The following is an 18,915-nucleotide window of genomic DNA, read 5'->3' as shown; positions in this document are numbered from 1 at the left end:
GTATTTCCACTCTGCTGTAAAAGTACTTTTCAGGTGTCAGTACTTTATCTGTGTTTTTCTTTAGAAAACTTTACTTCACAACATTCCAAAGCATAATATTGCACTTTCTCGTTTCATATTAAATATAATTTAATACTTAATTACATTAGAGATCTATTACTTTCTTTCTTTCACTCAAGTAAAAGTAATTGAAATATTTACTCGAGTAGAAGAAAGTACTACATTTTTAATGTTCTCAAGTATGAAAGGTAAAACAAACAACAACTTTTATTTATGAAATGTAGTGCAGTAAAAAGTAAGACATTATGCTTTGGAATGTAGTGAAGTAAAAGTTTTCCAAAGAAAAACACTCTGATAAACTACAGATAATTTTACATTTACTTGAGCAAAGTAAAAATACTTCACTACTGTCTGCGTCTAATTGTAGTGAAGTACACCGTTTTAGCTATGTAAAAATAAATGTAATTAAAAATTATTATTATTTTTTTTATTTGCTTTCGGTACGTTTTGCAAGCTTGTTTCTGCAAACAGAAAATAAAGGTAACTGCAACGGTTTCTTAAAATTATGGCGCTTTATTTCTCACAATTCGAACTTTTCTTTTTTATAACCTCACAGTTGAAAGTTTACATCTCACAATTCCATTTTTTCCTCGCAACATGAACTCGGAATTCTGAGGAAGAAAGTCAGAAGTGCGAGTGTAAACTCAGAATTTTGAGGGAAAAATAAAAATTGCAAAATAAATTCAAAATTCAGAGGAAAAAAAAAAAAGACATTTGCGACAAGTCAGAATCTTGAGGGAAAAGTCAGAATTTTAAGTTTATAACATATACTTACAATTCTAAGGAAAAAAACTGAATAGTGAAATAGTCACAATTACCTTTTTAATATTTTTACTCACGGCGTAAAAAAGCTTCAAGTAGAGATTACACTACTATAATAATTCTAAACAGCCAATTACATACACAGCTTAAGATTTATTGTTCAGAACACAACAGTACAAAAGTTTTTTTTTTTTTTTTACATCACAAATTCGATACATGCAGTACTTCTGCAAAACTGACACTAGAGAAATTTCAAGAATGACAGCCAACAAGACTGCGTGAGCCAAGCAGATCACTACAACCGTAATGACTACGGTAACAAGTTAATGAAAAGACCAAAAACAACATTCAATCCGACAACTGCATGACGGAATATATACAAGTCCAAGGGATTCTACGCAATTCCTTGCAAACAAATCCATAACGAATGCCTAGAACTTCTGTGCGATGAGCTTTTTCTTGGCGTCGTGGGAGAATCTGTTCGAGCGGAACAGCTCGCTGTCGTAAAACGCAGACAGGTTGTGGATGTTAATCTGTCGGGCCTGAGGACAAAAAAGGTGGCATTACAACTCAAATTCGCAAATGACACGTGTAATATCTCTGTAATATAGTACTTATGGGGACTTTTCGATTTAAACATCTATTAGGTACCTTGTCCACCAGATCCTTTTCAGGAATCTCGATGGTGTCCTGCTGGGCTCCGTAACGGTTGCGCTGATATGCGACCTGCTCGGAAACCAGCTGCTTCAGGATGAAGAGCAACAGCTCGTTGTTGTCTCGTCTGAAGGCCAGATACCGCGCGAACGTCTGTAGAAATGCAATAAATGTGACTTCGGTTACCAACTTGAGCAGGATCAGACAGAATCCTTGCAGTCGCAAGACATGCGCAGCGAAGCACACATGGAAAACCGTTGCCAGATCAGTTTGCTCACCTTCCGCATGCTCCTCATCACGCTGAACTTCTGCGTGTCGATGAAGCTTTCCAGCATGACACGGATGGCCATGTTCACGTCGTCCTCCAGCACATAGTCCCGCAGATGCATGCGGGCGTGTGCCTCGGCCATGCGGATCATGGACTCTATGTGACGCACGGTGATTGGGATACTTCCTGTAGCCTGCGAGACAACATACATGATTACTCGCTGACATTTCAGTGATAACTACGCCCAGACAGACGCATTTTTTTGTGCACATTTTGGGGGGAAAAACCCTGCAGAATGGCCTAAAAAATGGTGGAACTTCTTAAAATTGTCTTTAGCTTCAAATGTTATTCTCACCATAGACTATTTTTGACAGTCGCAATGTAAAACAATAAAAACACCCCAGTTATACTTGTTTTTATTTTTTACATTTCTTGGCAGCAAGTTATGGAAGCAAGGTAATTTCAAATCTTCTGACTCTTTACTCGCAATTGAGAGTTTATATCTCACAATTCACACTTTTCTCAGAATTGCCAGTTTATAATCTCACAATTGCAAGTTATAAACTCGTAATTGTGAATTTACATTTCACACTTCAAATGCGACTCTTACCATAGACTCTTTTCGAAGGTCGCTGTAAATTCGGGCCACCTTGTCCTGGTCCATCCGATTAAGTTTTGGTCGCACGCGTTCTTTCGCATACATGATATACTTCCTGAGCAGCTCCTGAGGGATGGGTGGGACATCGAAGGTGTTTGGCAGCACCACCTCCTCAAGACTGGCCACGCCCCCTTCTTTGTTGCTCGGGTGATGTTTGATGTGGCTGCCCACCACGAAGCGTGCCAGCATCTCATCCTAAACCGAAGAGAATTATGGGTAAAGAGATTGGCAAAGCTTGAGCAGGATATGTTTACACGACAACAATGTACTAAAAGTGGCACTGTTAGCCTTTTTGAAAAGTTTCGTTGAAAAGAAACGTTGTCAAAATAATCCCCATTTACACGGATCTGCGAAAACGGCTAAAAATGCTGTATTATGCATGCCAGGCCAGTAGATGGCAATAGCCGCGTTTCCATTACCCTTCAAATTGCGCAAATTGAAATTGCGAATTGAAAATACGCCTAATGGAAATGCGTCAATTTCGCAAAAACGGCCATATATCGCAAAAAAGTTTACAAAATATCGCCAAAGTTTTGCACAAATCTGTAATGGAAACGCGCCTAGTGTCACATTGCAAAGAAACACTACACACCTACGCATGTACCTATAGACTGAACACGTCAGTTTTCAGAAATTTGTGTTTCTGTAGTTTACACAGAGACGATAACGATATCGTTTTCCAAAACCGGCCCTTTGAAAACCAACAGTTTTCAAATGTTCACATCTTCAGGCCCCCAAAAAAGTAAATGAACGGCCAAAATGCATAAAAAGTTTTACATTTTCAGTTGAAAACGCAGTGTTAACGCCCCGAAGACATCTACGGACTTACCTGCACAGGGTCGACGGTGTCTCTTACAACACACAGAACGTCAAATCGAGAAATGATGGGCTCTGTCAGGTCCACGTTTTCCGAAAACGTGAGCGACGGGTCGTAACGCCCACCTTTTAAGAGAAAGAACACTTTCATAAGAAAAATTACTGCTGCCAAAAAACTTTGCTGCAACTTTTAGTCCAGCAGAAAGTAATTAAGAACATGACTGTGCTTCAGATTAACACGCAACTCTTGAAGTGCCGATGGCAAAATTGAAGTGATGACCCTCATTTAGACTTTCATTAAAACGCTCCCAGAACGCACCGATAGGGTTGGCGGCAGCGATGATAGTGCAGCGAGCCTGCAGCGATGTGACAATCCCAGCTTTAGAAATGGAGATGCTCTGCTGCTCCATGGCCTCATGGATGCTGGTCCTGTCCTGATCGTTCATCTTAAAAATGAAGAAAAAACAGGTTCACTTAACTATTCACCAAAAAATTGCTTGTCCAAAAATTGGTGGAACAGTGCATCAAAAACGTCTTTAAAGCTACAAACCGTTCCCAACTCAACACACGGCACCAATTTTAACATTCGCTCACCTTATCAAACTCGTCAATGAGGCAGACACCTCGGTCCGCCAGCACCAACGCTCCCGCCTCCAGCGTCCACTCTCGAGTCACGGGATGACGTTGCACGTAAGCCGTCAGACCCACAGCGGAAGCGCCCTGGCCTGTAGTGAAGACCGCGCGACTCGAAACCTTCTCGACGTACTTTAGGAACTGGGACTTGGCTGTGCCCGGATCTCCACATAGGAGAACGTTAATATCGCCACGCACCTTGTGCTTCCCACCTGTTGAGGGAGCCAGAAGACAATTGAGGAACTTGAAGGACTCGGACGTGTAAATTAACAGCTGTGAAAAGAGCATGAGCAGGATACCTGGATTCTTGGCTTCGCCGCCAAACAGAGCAAGCGCCAGACCGCGTTTGATGTCTTCGTGCCCATAGATGGACGGACCAATACTTGCGAAAATCTGTAGGAGGAAAATTAAGCTTAATCTGGGAAATGTTATGATATACTCAGAAGTTCAAGCTCAAACTTTGATATGTGACCATCGCTCACCCGTTCTCCGATGCGCTCGTCTTTGGACAGAGCCATGATGGCTTTGATGTCTTCATCAGTGAGCTCCGCCACGGCCACGCCCTCATCCTTACGGGCGATGTGATTGGCCAGGATTACAGTAGCGAAGACAGGGAAGCCGTTAGCCATGTTGAGAGAGCCGTCGTAGTTGTTGTGGTAGATTCCTGTGAGCTCCTGCAAAAATAAATCATTTGAGGATATACAGTATTTAAATATATATTAAATGAATACTTGCAATGTTATATAGTGGAAAAAGAAATAAATACACATTTAGATGGACACATTTTGCTTGAATATTACTTATTGTGATATAAATATAAGTTGTTGTGATTAGGGTTGCAAAGGGGTTGCAAGGGGTTTCCAAAAATCCCTGGACCACTCCAAAAAATCCTGGAAAGTTTCCAAAATTTCTGGAATATTTCTGAAATTTACTGGAAATGTTTCACCTTTTTGCAACCCTAGTTGTGATGGTAGATTCCTGTGAGCTCCAGCCAAAATAATTCATATTTGTTTATTTACATATATATTTAAGCATTATATGCATTTTTAAATGGTGTGGAAATATATATAAACATTTAAATGGGCATACTTTAAATTGAATACTTGATTTAGCTATAATAACAAAAGATGCAGCTGTTGTGTCGCTCCAGCAAAAAGAACACACTTTTAGAGGGTATATTTTATTTAGACATATAATTAAGCAATTTTTAAAATGTTATATAGTAAGAAATAAAATATCAATACACATTTAGGGACTCTATTGTACATAAATATTACTTATATTTATATTATATAGTTTCAGTGAGTAGCACAAATGTGTTAACACAAAAGGCTAATTTTTTTATATTTTCAGGTCCGAAATGACATATTTGGGGGCATGTATTACTTATTTGAATATTATTCAGTTTTACAGAATTTATATTATTTTATTTATATTTTAAGACAAGTCAAGATGTTTAATGGCTAAAATTCCTAAATTAACAGTGACCTTTATCCAAAGCTTCATCTTACGCCACAAAACCATTGCCTCTAGTGGTTGGGATAAATCAGTGCAGGTCAAGCTTGTTCATTAAAGGGGTTTTGATAAATGTTGTATTCATCAGTGTCTGCTGACTCACAATCTCGTCTCCGGGTTTGCAGGTGTCCACCAAGTCAGCCAGCAGGATGGCGTCTTTGGAGCGAGGCAGGCGGCCTGCCGCGACTTTGCCAGGACTCTCCTGAATGGTGATACGCTGGTAGTTCTGGTACACTGTCTGTGAAAGGCAAGAACCTTAGCTAACAAGAAAAAAAAAAGAAACATCTGCTTCCTGCTGCTATGGCAACAAACGGCAAAAATGAGATGGCAAAAGCTGTGCTCTTAAGAGCACATTTACATAAGTAGATAAGCAAGAACGCAATTTCTTTTCTGAAATGTATTGGTTTATTATTGAATAATCAGGATTAAAGGTTGATTAATCACCAACTGCTAAATTCTGTTTGGATCAGATAAAATAAATATAGATAAATCTCTCAAATTGTGAAAAATGGTCTTTAGTTTTGTTTTAATCAATAAAAAATAAATGGTTAAATCCACAATTTTCTTTAAAGATTTTAAGATTCTCCCAAATACACTATACTCTCAACTGCAAATCGCAGAGAAAGGTTTTCCTCACGCACCTGCTCCATGTTGATCTCAAACGGACCGAGTGATTGACACTCGGGACAGGAGCCCGGCTTCACCTCCTGGTTCTGGGACTGGAAGAAGGGTCCCAAGATGAAGTTACACTTGTTACAGTTGTATTTCACCATACCGAGCTGCGGCAGAACTCCAGTGCAGCTGGTCACCACACCGCTGGTGCGGATCAACTGGTTCAGGTGAAGTTGCCTGGAAAAAATAAATAAATAAATATTTAAAATAAATATCAATAAATAAATAAATATTTATTTTTATTACATTATTTTTTTAAATTTTTAAATACATTTTTCTGAAAAACCCACAAAAGAGATCACAGCTGTGCATTATGTGTCTAAAATGCATTACGAAAACCAAAAGACATGAAATTGTTCATACCGGAGCGATCGAAGTTCTTCCACCAATGGCAGGTTGCCGATGCGGACGTGGATTTCATGTGCGATTCTGTCGTATTTGGGGTACATCGCAAGCACCACCTCTTTGGCGGCTTCATCGAAGATCTTCAGCATCTCGGCAGGAGCCTCCGGCAGAAAATACGCCAGCACGTGCTCCCTGGATGCAAGCTCTTCATAGTTCACCAGTAAACTCTCCTTATTTTCTGTAAAAATCGCAAAATATCAAGTCGAATCACCGCGTCTGGACTATATTACACAGTTTTCCCAGACGACCGTCCGCCACCCACCTTTGCACATGTCGCTGATGCGCTCTTTGAAGACGTTGTGTCCGTGCTCATCCACGTGTGTGCGCAGGAAGTTCTTGAAGCGGTGGTAGATCTCCAGTCGTGGGGCGGCCATTGAAACCCACTCCCTGACCGTGTGGCCCTTCATGTCCTCCAGGTTCTCAATGCTTTCGATCATCTCTTCATCCTCGCCATCCATCGCGACGCCCTCAGCTGCCCTCTCCGCGAGAACCCGCTGCCTCTTCGTGGGCCGTTTGTCGTCCTCGTCGTCACTGTCTGTCCATCGCAGAATCACAAACAAGGTTTAAACTAGTTTAATTACTTTTTCCTTGAGTGGCTTGCGGTACAATTATTTTTCGATGACTAGAACACCCACCGTACAGAAGTCCGCGTCCGATGCGGCCCATACCAAGGCCCTGTTCTCTGTCCCGCCGTCTCATGGCTGCTTCAGCTTCCGCCCGAGCGCCGGGAGAAAGTTCACTGAGATCTTCATCCTCATCCAGACCCTCTGCTTCATAACGGTCCAGTTCCGGAATGACACGGTAGTCTCTGCAAAAATACAGTAAAAATGTTAGCTTGTTAGCTGTGTTTTCATCCAAAGTTAACTTTGGGAAAATTGGAATATTGCATGAATCATTTGCATTTAAAGCACCGGTTTCATCCCATTAAATCAAGTGAACAAAACTGTCATACCCTTGGAAACCAGCACAAAGTAAATAATATAAATAATAAAAAATAATAAAAATAAAAGTTGCTGCAACTGAGGAAGCCATTAATGGCTCTTGTTCCCTACATAATAAACTACTTGTGCACAGGCTACATGCAATAATAAGCACTGTCATGTAATCATAATTTCAGATGCCTTATGTTTGGAAATGCAGTATCCCAAAATTAGCTTATATCTTATATAAGCTTATTAGCTTTTATATCACCACATCAGGATATAAAACGGTCTTAAACCCTATTCGCACGGGAATAGTATTATCTGGGGACCTTGTGTGATTTTGAAAACCGCCCCCCACATCTGAATTTCGTGTGGTGCATTTGCACGGGATAAGCGAAGCCTGTGATTTTACTCGAATTTACCGACTTATCTACCAGATACCCGGATGTCAAGGCTTTGAGAGTCCCGTTCTATGGTCCAGATGGATTTAAAAAAAAAGAAACTAATATAGTTTCGTGCACTGTGTCATTTACATTTCACCAGGTTAAAATAATATATCAAGCTTTATGCTTGATTTATTTGTAACACATTAACCTCAAACCCTTTTCAGCTTTCTCTTTCTGCAAATTGTATGGTGTAGCGATATGATGACAGCACCCAAAATACTATCAAACACTCCAACGCAGCTCCATTCTTCGCGGAAGATGGATAAAAAGGCGCACAGCAAACAAAAACCTCGAAAAATGATATGCGGCCAGCATCACAGAGATGCCGATTCGCACGGGACTAATATTATCACAGGACCTCGGTGTTCGGCGAAATATGGTAGGTCTTTTGCGGGGGAATTTTTACTTTACAAATTACAGACATGGCCGATTCGCACGGGATTAAGATCACAGACAACCTCCGCAATTATTACAAATGACTGGAGGTCACCAGGTAATACTAATCCCGTGCGAATAGGGCTTTAGGCACAGTTATAATTGTCATGCCTACATTTTGCAAGTTATTATCTGCAAGCCATCATAAACATGCCCACCATCAGAAGCACAGTCTCTCACCTCTCCATCCCATCTCCGATCAGCTCCTCTCCGTCTCTGTCCTCCTCATCAGGAATACTGTCTCCCAGAAGCCCCTCGGACTCGTCCTCAAACGGGGGCAGATCTCGGCCGGGGCTGGAGGTCAGGTCACCCCGCCGCGAGCCACGACTGGGGCTGGTGGCCATGTGAAACGACTCTGATGAATCCTGTTTTGAAACAAAAAAGTCAGTGTTATATAAAACAAAAATCTTTACACTAGAACTTAAGGAGAAATTTTAAATGTCAATGAGGAAAATGCACATGTGTAACTAGATCAGGCTGAGGTAATAATACTGAAACCAAGTATTACATCTGAAAAACAGACCTGTCAATCTGCCAATGTGTTACACACTCAATCTCTACCATCACATTATTTAAGAAAAGTCAGTTATAACTTGTAACAACTGCTGAACCACAACAAAGAAACTAGTTTTACCCACGTGGGACCTTTTTAGGCCAGCATAACTCTTCAACAGACAATATTCTTAGTATATTTATATGAATATATGTCATGCATCAGTTTTTAGTCACGTTAAAACCACACATTTCTATCATATTTATATAATATCAAAAAAAAAATTCTAATCAATGAAATGATTTCACAGGTACGGTTGTAACAAAAAATATATAACACAGAAATCGAGATCACAACGGATGTGTAAATGTGAACGCACACTTGTTAATGTTTATTGCATTGAGTTTATTAAAATATCAAGATCATTACATTTTAACTTTACTAGACAATCCTACAAGACAAGCCATGCACGCATAATTTCGAACACGTTTGCAAACTTCAAATACTTTAAAACATATTTGAACAATCGTTTAAAAGATCTATTTAAATAAACATCATATTACACAGAAATACACTCACCGCCATCTTCTCACGACCGTTTTGAACAGCAGCAAACCTGTAGACTAGCTTTTCCCGGGAAGACCGATTTTTCGCGCGAAATGCTCCACGTGACCACAAAGCGCGCGAGGCGTTATAAATATGTATCAGGAAGAGTCTGAGCACTGTGATTGGTTCGGTGGCAACAACGTCATTCCAAACTGAACGTTCATTGGTTTGACGCGAGAAAGGTGGCGGACATCGATAGAAAAAAAACACACAAAGCACTATAATAGATAGTGAAAGTTCACATTTTGTGTTAAATAAAATAAGCAGTCGGAACTACAGTGAAGACTCACATAAGTGCCAAACTATGTGACTCCTCAGACGGTTCTATAGTAAACCGTTTTTTAAGTTTATAATAAAACGAACTAGATTTTTTTTTACATTTTCTAAAGAAAACATGAGTGTTGTTTCTTTGTGTAAAGAATTTAATTTAAATGATCACATTCTTAAGTACAGTATGTTACTGGTTTAGTATGAAGAATTAAAATAACACAAAGAATGTACATACAACAATGAAACGTAGCATTGACACTGATCTTTTACAGCCTTGGACAATAATTGTACTCTTTAGATAAATTTTTCTCTAGTGTATTAATTGGCCCCTAAAGTGCACACTGTCTGCATACTTTTCAAGCACCTCTCAACAATATGTACAGAACTGGCACAGTCACAGCAAACGCAGCACAGGTCAGGACTGTATTGTATTGAGTTGTTTTGTTGATCTGCGCCTCCAGTCTTTTCTCCGTTTGACCGAGGCCTTGAACAACTGTCTCTGTATCGCATACAAAAAGCTGCGCATCTCGGGTTTGAATGACTGGCTTCTCCGTGGGACGATACTGCAGGGTCGTCTTGACCGCCTGCAGCTCGGTCTCAACCTTCCCAACATTCTCCTCCAGCTGCTCCAGCTGTGGTTTAAGGCTTTCAATGAGCCCTTGGGCTCTTTGGCTGTGTTGGAGAATCTCTCGGATCGCTTCTTCTGAAGAACTGGATGCAGAAGTTGGGACGACGGCAGTTGCTGGTGGGACAAACGCTGGTTTGACTGTTTTCACATCTTTTACACTGCCTTTCAAAGCCATCCTGAGTGAGTCGATGAGGTTGCGGAGTTCGTCTTGTTGCGTTTTGTGCATGTTGGCCTGGACCTTGATGGCTTCCTGAAGACTCACCGGTCCCTTCTGGGCCTCCAGCAACAGGCTCTTGAGTTCCTGCAAACGTACCCGGTTTATATAAGTCGAACCCATCACGCCAATGACAGCGCCCAACACCGAACCAATAACGGACCAGTTTTTGGTACGTTCAGCCCTGGTCCGCTCTTTCTCGTGGCTCCCTCGCACGGCAGCAGAGAAGAGCGCAAACTTCTCTCGCTCGCCGCCTTCTGCGTTCTCATAGGCTGTTCTGAGGCGCCGTTCTTCCTGTAAACGACAAAAACGTTAAAGGGAAGGTGCAATTGTGCAATCCATATACGTATAGGGCTGGGCGATAAAATAATCGATAATGAAAATAATCGCGATATACATTTCCTCGATAAAACGATAAGTGTTTGATACAGTGGTTATGCACCAAAAGCAGAACGAATCAGCACTACTCATGTGAACCACGTCACACGGACCATTTATCCACTCGGCTCAAACTTCAAACGGCAGCACAGCACGAGTTTACTAGAGCAAATGCGTTTACTCGCTGATGAGTCTTGGTCACATGACACTAAACAGCGCTGTGAGATCCAGAGTGAAGAGCTTGAATTCAGAGAAGAACACAAATTATTTAAACTAGTTTAAAGCCAGATGAAACAGCAAAAACACTGTGCGCAATGATACAGTCAGAAGGCTTTTCAATCTACAAATCGCCATCATTTACCATGGATTTACTGTATTTAGACTACTGTTTACACTCTTAAAAATGCTGGGTTAAATACAACCCAGTGCTGGGTAAAATAGGGACAAACCCAGCAATTAGGTTGTTTTGACCCAGCGGTTGGGTTAAATGTTAAATGCTGGGTAGTAACCCAACCGCTGGGCCAAAACAACCCAATTGCTGGGTTTGTCCCTATTTTACCCAGCACTGGGTTGTATTTAACCCAGCATTTTTTAGAGTGTACAGATACCTAAAAACCATATAGTTATATTTTACCATGGTATTGAGGTGCTGTATGTTTGGTTTTAACTCTGGTTATCATGATCTAAATGTATGCTATTCTGGAAGGCCAATGGTTAATTTTAATAAAACTCAAGTCAGAATAATTACATTTCACCATATAAAAATGAGGTTGTTACTATTTTTGATAACGAACATAAATTTACATCTGCATCCTAACTCAAGCTACTACTACTGTCATCTCAAGCTACTGTCAAATGTACATTTCTAAGAGACAAAAAATGCAATATTATAATACGTTTAATATTAGAAATGTTTAATAGACAAAAATAAAATATTAATATTAGAGCCTGCACTGCAAACTGTGCTGAAGATACGCGTCATCAAAGTCAGGCAACACAAACCTGCTTCATGATTTGAAACGATATCACTCATTAGAACATGCAGAAACTAAGAAATTAATTATTTTCTATTAAGATCATTATTTTGTTAAGGAAAAATGACTGGAAAAGTGTAAAATTCAAAAACGTGTTCTGACCATAAAAAGTAGTTTAAAACCACAATTAACTTTCACTGAGGAGCAAAAATCTGCCTTTAAACATGAAAGAAATTAAGATTTGAAATGAATCGTGATAATTATCGTTATCGACTGATATGAAAAACTGTATCGTGATAATTTTTTGTCCATATCACACGACATTACTAGGTCCACCTCACCTGCAGTAACTTATGTTCCAGTGTGGCTAACTCTAAATAATGTGCCTCTTCACGTGACACGCGGTCCAAACGGTCCCTCACTTCCTTCAGCCGAACTTGGAGAGCCTCCAGGCTGGTGTGAGCTTCTCTGACGATTCCTCTGGCGACCATGAAGGCCTTTTCGGCCTAACAGCAAAACACAATTCAGATTATACTCACATTTAAATGAATCCAAGAGTAAGTATGTTTACATGCACTCATTTTTGTCAATCGGAATGAATTGAAAAGGAACTTTGAATCCGACTGAGAAGCAGGGGCGGGTCTACATGGTGGCCCCCATTGAAATATGGTTGGCCACCCCAAGTGTCAACACCACCTCATCTAATCCGATCGATTTTCATTCAGCTCGAGCTCAATCGAAGTATTTACATGAATGCTTTTCAATCCGATTGAACCATCAATCCAATTACTAATGGATTATTTGGATGCATGTAAACGTGTCTACTCAAAGGTTTGTCTTTTCTGGGTCATTTGTCATACGTTACCTCTGTGACATTGGACTGAGCATCTCGGACTTCATTAAGCCCGACAAACTCCTCATATCTCTCCCACCAGTAGTTGACGCTCACTGTTGTGGTTTTCACCACATTTCGGCCCCACTGCCTTCCCAGCTCTCCAGCATATGTTACCGCAGACGCTGTGCGCTCCTTAACGGATGTAATTTTATTCGGCTCATCTTTGGGACTTTGCTGCTGGGTGCAATAGCTTCTGTGGAGGTTCCACTGGACCGGACCGGACACCTGGTGTCGGTAGAGACACATGGAGCCGCTTGGAAATACAGTGTTCCCTCTGAACCTCATTGAAGAGCCTCATATGTGGGGCCGACTCACGTCAAATATGCAACCTGTAAACATACTAAAAATATAGGGACTTCATGAGATGATTCATAAGGTGGTATCAGTGATACAATAAAAAAAAAGATGATGTTTTCTAGCTCCACTAGCTAACTTTGTTTGCATTTGCAAATACAAAAAAATAGAGAGGTTGACAATGATAAATATAGACTAAATAGGACATTTACTTATATTTAGTTTCGGATTCAGTTTTCATTTTTGAAAGTCAGTAACACAACATAAATTAAAGTTGTCCATGTTGGTAATTTACAAGTGAATAATTATGATCAAAGTAAGTATGACGCTGATGTTGCTGTTATATGTGTATTGGTCCCGAAACTGTTATTATAAATTCATTTAAACTGATTGTCGAGCTGATGAATGAATCGGCAAACAATGTTTACATTTCTAACTGAATTAATTTCAGGACAAGAACCAACCAAACTCATACCAGCGATTCTCCGATTCGTGACGTTTCTGCTCGGGTCAGTAATTTATCATGTTTACAGACTGTATATTATATAATATTTCTGTCTAGTTTCCTGAAATGTCATCGTGCTGCATTTCTTTCAGGCACTGTCTGGCTGGTGCTCTTTTCGAAAGATTCTTTTTTTTTAACGATTCAATTGAACCGATTCGCGAATCATTTGCAAATCACTCGACTATACGATTTTTTTAAATAGCATTAACCAGAACAAACAACAGTGGGGAGATTATAAGATTGCGGGGGGAAACCCGTGTCCGAATCTTCTAGGAACTCCACGACTCGAACGAATCCAGTTAGTTTATGATCCAGTTCATTTCGACTAACCGTCCGAATGAACCGATTCGCAAAGATGAATCAGGCATTTGACGGGAACAGTACATCCGGGTAACCGCTGAGGTCTTAACAGCGCGGAAAAAAACAAGAGACAGGCTGCAGCGTGACTCGAAAACAAGCGTTCGCTGAATAATCTGAGCAGCATGTCTGGAAGAGAAGGTAAAAATCAAATAAAATACAAAGACCGTTTCATCACGTAGTAGAACGTCGCATAAAATAAAAACGAGAAGTTCCGATGATTTTTAACTTGTTGTTTATCTTTATATTCACGATGCTATTAGCATTAGCCGTATTAAGACATTTCACATTTTAATGAGTGGGTTGGTTTCTCTTTGTAATGTTACACTGAAAATCAATTTAAAATTCATTATTAATGTTAATAAATGTGTATATTAAACATTTTTTGTCAAATGTATTATTTTTATTTCTTGATGTTATAATGGTATCCAAATACTTAATTATGCAGGAGGTAAAAAGAAACCTCTCAAGGCTCCCAAAAAGCAGTCGAAGGATATGGACGATGTAAGTTCACTTGTACATCGAGGTTTCTGCTGAAATAAACACTGAGAATACAGATAAGCTGCTTAGAGTGAAGTAATAACAAGGGGAATTCAGAAATAATGCATTTTCATTACCCGTTCCTACAGGAGGACATGGCTTTCAAACAGAAACAGAAAGAGGAGCAGAAAGCAATGGAACAGTTGAAAGCCAAGGCTACTGGAAAAGGACCTTTAAGTAAGAGACATAAAGCCACCAGACAATCTTTCTATATAGTTTGTGTTTTTCCACACAACAAGCAATTCTGTTTTGCTCTCTTTCCGTAGCTGGAGGCGGAATCAAGAAGTCTGGGAAGAAATGAATGTGTTTTAGTGTATATTTGCTTGCTGTTTAAACCACCAACTCGTGTTTTGGGTCCACAGTGGCGACGTAAAATGATTTTTTTTTTAGTTTATTGTTCTCTTATATTTTGTAGAGGAATAAAGTTTGTAGTGACTGTAAATTTCAATTTCGGATGTTTAATGTCTTTGTGAAACATTCATATGACAGTCAAAGCTCATGAAAAATAACTACAATATCCAAACATTTCAAGTCTCGTGTAAACAATCACAGATGTGTTAAGCTTATCTTCATCTGATCTCCACACTTTTCTTGTCCACGAATGTTCCATCTCACAATATCATCTTTGTTCAACCTAAACAAAAAAAACTTGATGTTATTGTTTCTTTTTGTTATATAGTATTAGTCATTGAGATGCTCTTCATGTGTCTTACGTTGACGTTTTTTCTTCAGTTCCACTTCTACTTCTTCAGCGCCTGTGAAGACATTAAATCTGTGTTTAAGAAGAATACTCAACCTGTCCTCCAAAAAAAAAAAAAAAAAACCTCTGTAAGCTACAGTTCAGTAATAACGTTTTGGTAAGTGTGATTAAATATCAGTTCAAATGTAAAATGATTCTTGTTTACATCCTCCTCTTTCAGTTTGTAGGCCTTCTGGAAGTTGGAACGGTTTTGCAGAATTCGGAAACGCACCTTTCAGCATATCGTCTCCATATACCACGATCCTGTGCATGAACACGTCACATTAATGAGAATGACTCAAAATCATATTTGTTGTTTGTTTTTTTTTACACTGATTAATTACCGGTCATAAGTGTTGTCGTTTCTGGTGCTGGCTGTGGTGTCCACGTCATCCGTGATCAGCCAGTGGAAGTTCTCGTCACTCCTGATGCGGATTGTTTTCATTTCATTATCAGACACCTAACTGCCGTCTGCACTGAAGTCCCCCAAAATCATGACGTTCTGTATGGATAAGCACATTTTTGTTTTATAAAAAAACTTTTTATATATATTCTTATATTACAAACTTGGTTAGGTTGTTTGTAAATGCAATAATACGTGGCATGTCATTACATCGTGTTCACCCAAAAATTTTAATTTGTTTAAAATGTATTTACACTCAGGCCATCCAAAATGTAGATGTGTTTGTTTCTTCATCAGATTTGGAGAAATGTAGCATTGCATCACTTGCTCACCAGTGGATGCTCTGCAGTGAATGGGTGCCGTCAGAATTAGAGTCCAAACAGCTGATAAAAACATCACAGTAATCCACAACACTCCAGTCCATCAGTTAATGTCTTGTGAAGTCAAATGCCATTTGTAAGAAGCAAATCCATCACAAAGGTGTTTTTACTTCAACCACTTAAAATTCCTTTACACATAATATTGCTTTCGCCAGTGAAAAAGTCATCTCATCCGAATCAGGAGAGAAATATGCACAGATTGAGCACCATTTACAAGCAAAAGCAGTTCTAAACAAACATGTCGACAGATTTTGATGTGAGGAAAACATGAGATGAACTTTTATCACTGGAGGAAGCGTTATTTTGAATTTTGGCCAGAAGCGACAGTTTGAAGTTAAAATGTCTGAATGATGGATTTGTTTCTTATAAGCGCATCACAGATTGAGCACCATTTACAAGCAAAAGCAGTTCTAAACAAACATGTCGACAGATTTTGATGTGAGAGGAAAACAGGAGATGAACTTTTATCACTGGAGGAAGCGTTATTATGAATTTTGGCCAGAAGCGACAGTTTGAAGTTAAAATGTCTGAATGATGGATTTGTTTCTTATAAGCGCACATGCTTGTAAGACATTAACTGATGAGCTGGAGTGGTGTGGATTACTGTGATGTTTTTATCAGCTGTTTGGGCTCTCATTCTGACGGCACCCATTCACTGCAGAGGATCCATTGCTGAGCAAGTGATGCAATGCTACATTTCTCCAACTCTGTTCCAATGAAGAAACAAACTCATCGACATCTTTGATGGCATACATTTTCAGCAAATTTTGTCTCAACCAATGGCTGACTGTCATAAAGGTATTATAGTTTTGCGTAATGTTTTACATCAGTCTTCCATTTCATCTTGACATTCTGAAACACATCATACAGTTCACAAGTTCCTTCACTGAATCTTCAGGTTTGGTGTGGACGGGCATCAGCACCAAGTCTTCCAACACTGCCAAGACATGAACAAAATGAATAGTAATTACAATAATTTATCTCCACACACCCTCTGTCACAGCCCAACCTGGGGATTAATGTAAATTACTTAGCCAGTGACATTTGTTTTATTTGTTTTTGACTGTCAACTGCATAAACTGGGAATTGAGTTATTACATAATACAATACAAGGAAACAATACACAAAAAAAACACATTTCCTTCCAGCATAAATTCAAAGTCAGGGCCAGTAAAATTACACTGCATTTTGCATTAATGTGCCAAAATCACGAGATTCTTTTACCAATGATGTTACACATGATAATATGTTGTACTTTACCTGTTTTTGAATCGCAGAACATATGGTTCTCTGGCAAAAGCATCTTCATCTCCAGACTGATTGTCTTTGTATTGGTAAGACCCAACCAAATCCACCAGGTCGTCCCTTTATATTTAAAACAGACCATGTAGTTAAGAAAAGAAAACAACAACAACCTGAAGGGTTAGTCTTTTAATATTTAAACCTTTATTTCCCCTGAGGTCCACCTGTAATGTTTGCACAAAGTTTTTGTGCTAATACAGTAATACATTTGTTTTTATGACCTTTTATCACCCTCTGTCTGATCTTTAGAATTCCAGCCTGTTTTATGTTTTTATTGTCACTGTGCCTTTAGACTATGTAAGCAATGCTCAAAGTGAATGGGCAGGGCGAGTTTTTAAATTTAGAATTAGAGCCATTGACAAATGTATTTATTTATCAGACATCAGAAATTGGCAGACATATAGACACTATTCCGTGTAGCGCCATATCCCCATATTTAATTTTTGACAGGAATGAGACTGAAGTACAGTGCGGTCTTGTACTTTTTAACAACGTATCAATTGTTCAGCCGATGAAACATATTTTCAAAAATGTTTAGTAGACAAAAACACCATAAAACAAAGCGAGTTGTGAAAATTACATGTGATCTACTTTTATAAGGGAGAGTGGGGTAAGTCGAGCCAGTTGGTAAGTTGGCCCACCCCCTGTAACTTGGCAACTGTACAGTTTTACTGTCATGTGACCATGTATTTTGGAACCACCCATCAGTTCTGCCAGACTGTAAAAAAAGGAGAAACATTTGAAGTAAAAACAAAACTCTTTTTGGCTTGTCAAAGTAAAATTTTAGCATAACAGATGTAATGGCTGTTACATCAAAGCAAATTTATCCAGGTCTAAAAATATTTATGATGTATATAGGTGATTTAGCTACATGAAATCATTTAGTTAAATATTAGCCTGAATTAGTAAGCTAGCTAGTTTTTTTTTTTTTTTTTTAAATGGCAGCTGTGGGGTAAATTGAGCCAGCATTTTAACTTACCCCACCATAAAGCACTGAAATTAAGTTAAATCTCTTAAGTATAAACTGGTATGACACTGGTTGACACTTTGGTGTTCAACATATTGTTTCAGAAATGCAAACAAAGATTAAAAATTAAACTTCATTTGGTTCTCTTTATGTTATTTAAGTTAACTCTAAGAAACGAAATATGACTGTAAAAGGAAATTTGTTTTTAAAGGGGGTAAATTATCTTTACAATTTCACAAGGTCAGTTTACACCCAGATGGTGCATCTTACCCACTGACTTGGATCAACTTACCCCTAACCTGGGGCAAAGTGAGCCACAGTTACACTTTTTTTATAAGAAGCCATATTTTTAGAACCCTTTGTCAAGGACACAGTCTAATAATTTGAAATGATAGGAAATATCCTGAAATTACTTTAGATATTTTCATTGTACTTCTGCCTCATTTTCCTTATCTTGAGGACCACAAAAGTAAAAAGCGGCTTATCTTACCCCATGCGCTCCTACAATGCGTGCCAGCCAACACCCAGCTAGCAATTTGGTTCCCAGAGCGTTCTGGGAACATTAGTTTCTGGTTATAAAAATAAAACCTCCAAACAACTGTAAGGATTAAAGAAACTCAGATACTTTGATCTCCTGAGAAACAGACAATACAAACATACACGGGCATCTTCGAGACACCCCACAGAGTGGAGGTGCAGGAAACGCCTCTCTCACATATGCAT

The 18,915-nt window shown here is 39.2% G+C and overlaps 3 protein-coding genes and 1 pseudogene across 4 annotated transcripts; 1 reads left to right on the top strand and 3 right to left on the bottom strand.

Moving 5' to 3' along the window:
- Positions 1-187: 187 nt before the first annotated feature.
- On the bottom strand, positions 188-13,662 carry LOC107698574 (coiled-coil domain-containing protein 51-like). 2 transcript variants are annotated; one of them, XR_001635359.1, is made up of 5 exons: positions 13,475-13,662; positions 12,676-13,045; positions 12,152-12,316; positions 9,874-10,752; positions 188-200 (listed from the first exon to the last, which is right to left on the bottom strand). XR_001635359.1 is itself a non-coding variant. In XM_016499618.1 (4 exons), exons 2-4 carry the CDS (start codon positions 12,988-12,990, stop codon positions 9,973-9,975), a joined length of 1,260 nt encoding a protein of 419 aa, XP_016355104.1. In that variant the 5' UTR covers positions 12,991-13,045; positions 13,475-13,662; the 3' UTR covers positions 9,784-9,972. The 2 variants fall into 2 exon arrangements, 1 of the variants encoding a protein (XP_016355104.1); XM_016499618.1 differs by lacking the exon at positions 188-200 and having other exon boundaries at positions 9,784-10,752.
- mcm2 (minichromosome maintenance complex component 2) lies at positions 982-9,395 on the bottom strand. Its single transcript, XM_016499601.1, has 16 exons — positions 9,320-9,395; positions 8,428-8,612; positions 7,079-7,251; positions 6,706-6,978; positions 6,402-6,621; positions 6,008-6,215; positions 5,470-5,604; positions 4,334-4,525; positions 4,151-4,244; positions 3,813-4,063; positions 3,538-3,664; positions 3,232-3,344; positions 2,355-2,597; positions 1,755-1,937; positions 1,474-1,629; positions 982-1,364 (listed from the first exon to the last, which is right to left on the bottom strand). Exons 1-16 carry the CDS (start codon positions 9,323-9,325, stop codon positions 1,254-1,256), a joined length of 2,670 nt encoding a protein of 889 aa, XP_016355087.1. The 5' UTR covers positions 9,326-9,395; the 3' UTR covers positions 982-1,253.
- Positions 13,663-13,887: 225 nt separating the features above from the next.
- LOC107698594 (translation machinery-associated protein 7-like) lies at positions 13,888-15,189 on the top strand. Its single transcript, XM_016499643.1, has 4 exons — positions 13,888-14,002; positions 14,310-14,365; positions 14,491-14,578; positions 14,668-15,189. The coding sequence occupies exons 1-4, from the start codon at positions 13,987-13,989 to the stop codon at positions 14,700-14,702; spliced, it is 195 nt and encodes a 64-aa protein (XP_016355129.1). The 5' UTR covers positions 13,888-13,986; the 3' UTR covers positions 14,703-15,189.
- Positions 15,190-15,272: 83 nt separating this feature from the next.
- LOC107698590 (deoxyribonuclease gamma-like) overlaps positions 15,273-18,915 on the bottom strand; it is an 8,957-nt pseudogene continuing 5,314 nt past the window's right edge.

Source organism: Sinocyclocheilus anshuiensis, unplaced genomic scaffold (assembly GCF_001515605.1).
Source record: "Sinocyclocheilus anshuiensis isolate Anshui unplaced genomic scaffold, SAMN03320099.WGS_v1.1 scaffold118, whole genome shotgun sequence".
Taxonomy (NCBI): domain Eukaryota; kingdom Metazoa; phylum Chordata; class Actinopteri; order Cypriniformes; family Cyprinidae; genus Sinocyclocheilus; species Sinocyclocheilus anshuiensis.
The sequence above is the reverse complement of the archived record's forward strand: the minus strand, read 5'-3'. Positions and strand labels throughout refer to the sequence as shown.

Coding starts and splice junctions, on each gene's coding strand:
- mcm2 (XM_016499601.1), bottom strand. Junction 7,252..8,427: donor ATCGGAGATGGGATGGAGAG/GTGAGAGACTGT, acceptor GTATTTTTGCAG/AGACTACCGTGTCATTCCGG. Junction 6,622..6,705: donor CATCAGCGACATGTGCAAAG/GTGGGTGGCGGA, acceptor CGATTTTTACAG/AAAATAAGGAGAGTTTACTG.
- LOC107698594 (XM_016499643.1), top strand. Junction 14,366..14,490: donor AGTCGAAGGATATGGACGAT/GTAAGTTCACTT, acceptor CCGTTCCTACAG/GAGGACATGGCTTTCAAACA. Junction 14,579..14,667: donor TACTGGAAAAGGACCTTTAA/GTAAGAGACATA, acceptor CTCTTTCCGTAG/CTGGAGGCGGAATCAAGAAG.
- LOC107698574 (XM_016499618.1), bottom strand. CDS start 12,990: ATGAGGTTCAGAGGGAACACTGTATTTCCAAGCGGCTCCATGTGTCTC. Junction 12,317..12,675: donor CTCAGTCCAATGTCACAGAG/GTAACGTATGAC, acceptor TTTTGCTGTTAG/GCCGAAAAGGCCTTCATGGT. Junction 10,753..12,151: donor TGGAACATAAGTTACTGCAG/GTGAGGTGGACC, acceptor TGTCGTTTACAG/GAAGAACGGCGCCTCAGAAC.